Source organism: Mesitornis unicolor, unplaced genomic scaffold (assembly GCF_000695765.1).
Source record: "Mesitornis unicolor isolate BGI_N332 unplaced genomic scaffold, ASM69576v1 scaffold20622, whole genome shotgun sequence".
Taxonomy (NCBI): Eukaryota; Metazoa; Chordata; class Aves; order Mesitornithiformes; family Mesitornithidae; genus Mesitornis; species Mesitornis unicolor.
Genome location: NW_010168759.1, coordinates 1 through 5,142, shown reverse-complemented (window position 1 = coordinate 5,142; position 5,142 = coordinate 1). Strand labels below are relative to the sequence as shown.

The 5,142-nt window shown below is 40.6% G+C and overlaps 1 protein-coding gene across 1 annotated transcript in view; it reads left to right on the top strand.

Moving 5' to 3' along the window:
- LOC104536512 (neural cell adhesion molecule L1-like protein) overlaps window positions 1–4,264 on the top strand; it is a gene marked incomplete at its 3' end in the record, with an annotated part of 13,102 nt that extends 8,838 nt beyond the window's left edge. The window contains exon 4 of the mRNA XM_010179142.1: window positions 4,142–4,264. Coding sequence (XP_010177444.1) covers window positions 4,142–4,264 — 123 coding nt within the window. The remainder of the gene's footprint in view (window positions 1–4,141) is intronic.
- Between the last annotated feature and the right edge of the window lie 878 nt (window positions 4,265–5,142).

Genomic DNA, 5,142 nt, shown 5'->3' with positions numbered 1-5,142 from the left:
GAAAGAGTGATAGAGATTTACACAGAAAAAAGGACCATCACTGATTCCATCATAGAATCTTCTTAATAGCAAATGGACTGACAGCCACTGTCTTCCTGACAGCCAGACTTCCCTAACTTTTTCAGTTTCATGCAGCAATTAAAAAAATCCATAAATAAGCAGGATCAAATCTGACAAACAGTTCAAAGGCTGCAATGAAAATTACAGCTTTAATTACTATATATGCTATATGGATCAGAATATCAATTGATGCACTGAGATGAGTCCTGAAAGCTGCCCAAGCAGTGTTTGGTACAACTCATGTGGTCGGTGACTGTAAGTCATGTTTATGATTCTTTGATATATTGGGGTGTTCACTGCACAAGATACAGATCTGTGTAACAAATCAGTCAGCTACTAATTGAGGTGTCTGAGGAGCTGGGAATTTCCAGGATCTAGAAATTCCTTGATTATTTCTACTTTCCCTCACTCTTACATCCTTTAAGGGTTTATTTGCATGGAGGTACTTAAGAATGTCCATGATGCATCAGGCTAAGCATCCATCTAGTCCAGGACACGTCTCCAACAGCATCCACAGAGAAGGTTATAAAAACAGATCGAGTGTACAGTGATGTTTTCCTACAATAATTTCCCAAATTATCATAATGAGGTGAATCCCATTTTACACCAGATCTTGGTTAAAAATGAGACACAGGGTTCCAAGGACTTCTTATGGTTACCTGGAGAAATTGTTTCCCTTCAGTTCAATTTCTCAACACTTTACCCAGAAACACATAAAATATCAGATTGAATGGGCTCCAGTCTCATAAACTGGTATAAATTCCCATACTCGATACACTTATGGTTGTGTGAAGTCACTGTAGTCAGCAGTAGGACAAAAACTAAGCTGTAGGACAAAGCGTGCTCATAGGTCCTTGAGTAAATCTGGAGCAATACGGCTGGGGATGAGAGTATCCCGACTCTGATTGCTGTATTTCTGAATCTATACTGCTTAACTAAAATATAGACTTTTTAGATTGTGTTGTATCGGTCTCCCTCCTGTTTGCTTTTCTTTGAGATACTGCATTTTCTGAATAAATAAGTAGGAAGGGGTGACCTAGCCTCCCTTCTGAAATTTCTCTCAGCCAACCTAATTTGCCAGTGGTATTGCAGCCTAATGTCAAGTACGGTTCAGTCATTAAACTTTGAGTCACCCCAGGGATTAATCCAAGCCTTGTTCCTTGAACAAATGACTCTGGACACTGATAATCTTCCATTTTTATGGTTTACACTCTGTCAAAGCACTGGGATTCTAGTTTTTGAGTGCTGTAAAGCCTTGCTAGGAAGTAATACTTGGACAGCGAAGCCTTTCCCAAGACTGTTTAGAAAGCTTTATATGTCATGGTGGGTTTTTAGAAGATATCTCCATACCAGAAGTCAGATGTGCAGTTTTTCATCTTTCTTGTGGCTCATACATACCACTTGATTGCTCGTGTCCTGAGAGCCATCCTGCCGGCACTTCAGCAAGCCTTTCCAGAGTCATTAAATAATGTTGTTCTCCCTTGTGTTATGGATATGTGAAAGGTAGCACTTGAGGCTATGCTGGATCCTCTGTCCCCTCTCATATCTTTGTGTGGGGAATTGCATGAAAGATTGACATGACAGTTTTAATGGTATCGCTGCAAAGAGATCAATTGGTTGTAAATTTTACAGTGCCCATGTGCTGCATTGATAACTCCATACAGTATTAAACACTTTCATGACACAATTAATCTTGTATGATACTTTCAAGCGTAATTCAGCTGTGATAGTTTCTGTGATCAGCCACAAATCAGTGGTGATTGATTCTGGAGTATGTGCTAATTAAAACTGAGGAACGCTGCAAAACCAAAAAAAATACTGCCTACATATGAAGGCAGTACTGAAGACTGATGTGTGAGAGCCAAAGTCTAATGTGGTAGTAGCGTCTTAGTTTTAATAAATCTCCTCATGCAGAACTCAGAAGCAGTTATTTTTCTAACCTTTGAGACCGATGGGACCCCAGCAAGAAAATATGCTTGTCACAAGATTCGACTCAGGCATTTATCATGAAAGTTGAGTTTTCTTTCTTGCAAAACTTCAAGTGTTCAAAACAAAGTTATATATTGAGGGGAAAAAAAAATCAAAGTTTCCCAATGTTTTCCACAATGAACAAAGTGCAACAAAACAACATGGAGGAACCCAGAAGCTCTGACCACCTGTGGTTCCAGTGCCTGTTGGAGGTGGAGGACATTTGGATTCAAATTGCTGCTTCCTCTAGTGAAGTCCAGAGGAAGAGATCTGGGCCACACATTGGAGATGAACACAGGCATTACCAGGTAATGACACAGAGACCATGATTTTTCACTGTCTCCTGGTGGGACTTGCTGTATTTTTGTATAATTCTGCAACTATTGGCTACAGAAATTGATAGAGAAAACCAGTGGTTACGGCACCCAACTGGGAAATCGAAGAGCCAGATTTAGTTGTGCCAAATGAGGCAAAAAATGTGTTTGAACAAGAGTTTCCGATGGCCTAGATGTGTGATCTCACTAGTACTCTATTTGCTGGTCTCTTTGGTTTAGTCAGAAATCTCTTATACTTCACCTGGTCTGACTTTCTTAAAGTTTTGTTGAGAGTGATGTACTTTTGGAAATAAGTAAGCTTTAGATCAACAAATTGGCTTTTTCCTACTGGAAAAACTTTCTACCTCTCCAGCAGTTAGCAGATGTATTTCCCAGGGCAATCAGCATTATAGTGATTGCTTCTTTTTACGTTTACTGATCCTACTATGTATAAAGTCTCCTCAGAGTCCTGGTCCTGCATTTCCCACCTGCTTCCTTTGGTTTGAGTCCTGCAATGTGACACTGCAGATAGCCCATGGAGCCACTGAACCATTAATGTCTCAATTTGTTTATTCACTATCACCGTTTCCTGTCATGACTTGAACACAGGGATGGCAATATTTGCTGTGCCAATTCGGTTCTGTGCAGCAGGATGCTTTCATTCCTTTGCTGTTTAATTGCTGTTAATGTTGCTGTTTAATGCAGTTGTCTAAACTGAAACTTTTGCTCGTTTGAACTTGCCTGGAGTGAAAGCAGAAGACAGGATCTGCCCTGAAACTGTCTTACCTAAATTAGTTTAAGGAGTGGTTATGTTTTGCAGGCTGATTTCATTGCAGTAATCTCTGAGCTGCAGCCTCCCAGTGCTTGGTTTCGTGTGGGCTCCAGCCCAGCTCCGCTTCCCCTCTGCTTGGATGTGCTCTGGTTGAATTTTGGGCTGCTGAGACTGGTCAGGTTGCCCAGGTTTGCCCAGCATGGTTCAGGCTTGGAACAGTCTGCTGGCATCAGTACTGATGCTCTAGGTGATGAAACAAGCCCTTGGTCCATTGATGATTTAACCTGTACTTAACCCCAAACAGTGCAGCGTGTATTCTTTTCTGAAAATCCTGCCTCTGCATCCCAAAGGAGAAACTCTCTGAGGAAGTTTGCAGGTCTGCACAGCAGAGGTTTCGCACCTGAGGGCGTGAGGAGGCAATATGGGCTATAAACCAGACTTCTGCTCCATCTGATTCTGGAGATGGGTGAGAACTGGGAGAGCTCCAGGCACAAGACAGCATTGCTGGCTGATGTCTGTCTTCACCTGCATTAACTTGCAGTGGCTTTTTGGGAACTGCTTTTTAGCCAAGAACATCCTGCGTTCCCAGGCTGGTTTCTGGTCTCCGGGGAACAGCCTGGGGCCCATTGGTGCACAGTCCTTGATGCCTCAGGCTTTGGTTCTGTGTGGCTTTGAGCTGTCCCTTCCAGACAGTACAAATAAATGAACTATAGAGTGTTCAAAAAGAAACACATTAAAATAAAGCCTAAGCAGAACTCATGGACATCACAGACATCACCACCGTTCAGTTGCTTGGCTTTTAACACTGTGCACTTTGTGAATGAAGAACGCTAGCAGAGACTTTTTCCTCTCAGTACAATGCGTTGTTGCTCTGCATCACTTTGTAAATAATAGTAGTAACTAAAGGCAGAGAATGCAAAGGATGATGTTAAAGTAAATGCTTTATTTAGAAATGTATTAAGGGGGAAGCAAAGGGCAAAATTTCAAAAGAGAACAATAAAAGGGGAACTTCTTTGTTTTTGTACAGGTGTACCAAAATTCCCAAAAGAAAAAATTGAGCCCCTTGATGTGGAGCATGGTGATTCTGTGATTTTGCACTGTAATCCCCCGAAAGGCATCCCGCCTTTGCATATCTATTGGATGAATATTGGTAAGTAAACTATTTTTACCCAATTCATATGAGACGCAAAACATTTATCTTCAGTAGCAGTTTCATTATGGGTTCACAACTGATGGTAATAGTGCAAGTGCTTAGGAAAAAGATCTAGATATTGAAAAACAAAATTGAAAATGGAGAATGGAGATATGTTTGGACATAACATGAAGTTAAATTGTAGAATGCATTGACATAACATACTACTAAATATGAGATATCGGAAAGCTTACGCATCAGTAAATGAGTCTACCAGTAATGAGGTCTACTGCATTTGCAGTAGAGAGGATAAAATGTGTCAATATATTATTTCTATCATCACTGTTTTCCTCTTTTCATAAACTAATGGTTGATTTATGATACTAAGGAAAAAAATATATCTGTCAGGTATGTAGAATCAGTTCCTTGTGGGTTTGTCTCCCATTATTCTTCAGCATTTGTGTTCTGCAGAAATTTCTGGCTTTTGGGAAACAAAGTACCTCAGATTGCCTCCATGAACTGGGGTTTGTTTCTGATTCTGACCAAGTACTTGCAGAGACAGGGTGCCAGATCAAACCCCTGATCTTAGAAGGCAACCTCTCTGCCCCTGACATATGTAATTTAGCACAAACCTGCATTTGGTTGGATCAACGACCAGACAGTGCAGCAACCTTAGTTCATATTCACGCTCCTCTGCTATAATCTGTAGTTATAGGAGAGCAAAGCGTCTGGCAGGCTGGCATCTGTAAATGGTGACCTTCATAACATCATTGCAGGCCTTTGTATCAGGGAGAGGTGCTTGAAATTTCCTTTGACCTGGTCAGAAACTTTGTACTGAATTTTTTTTTATTATAAATTTTTCAATTATTTTTCATATATTTTATATATAAATATAA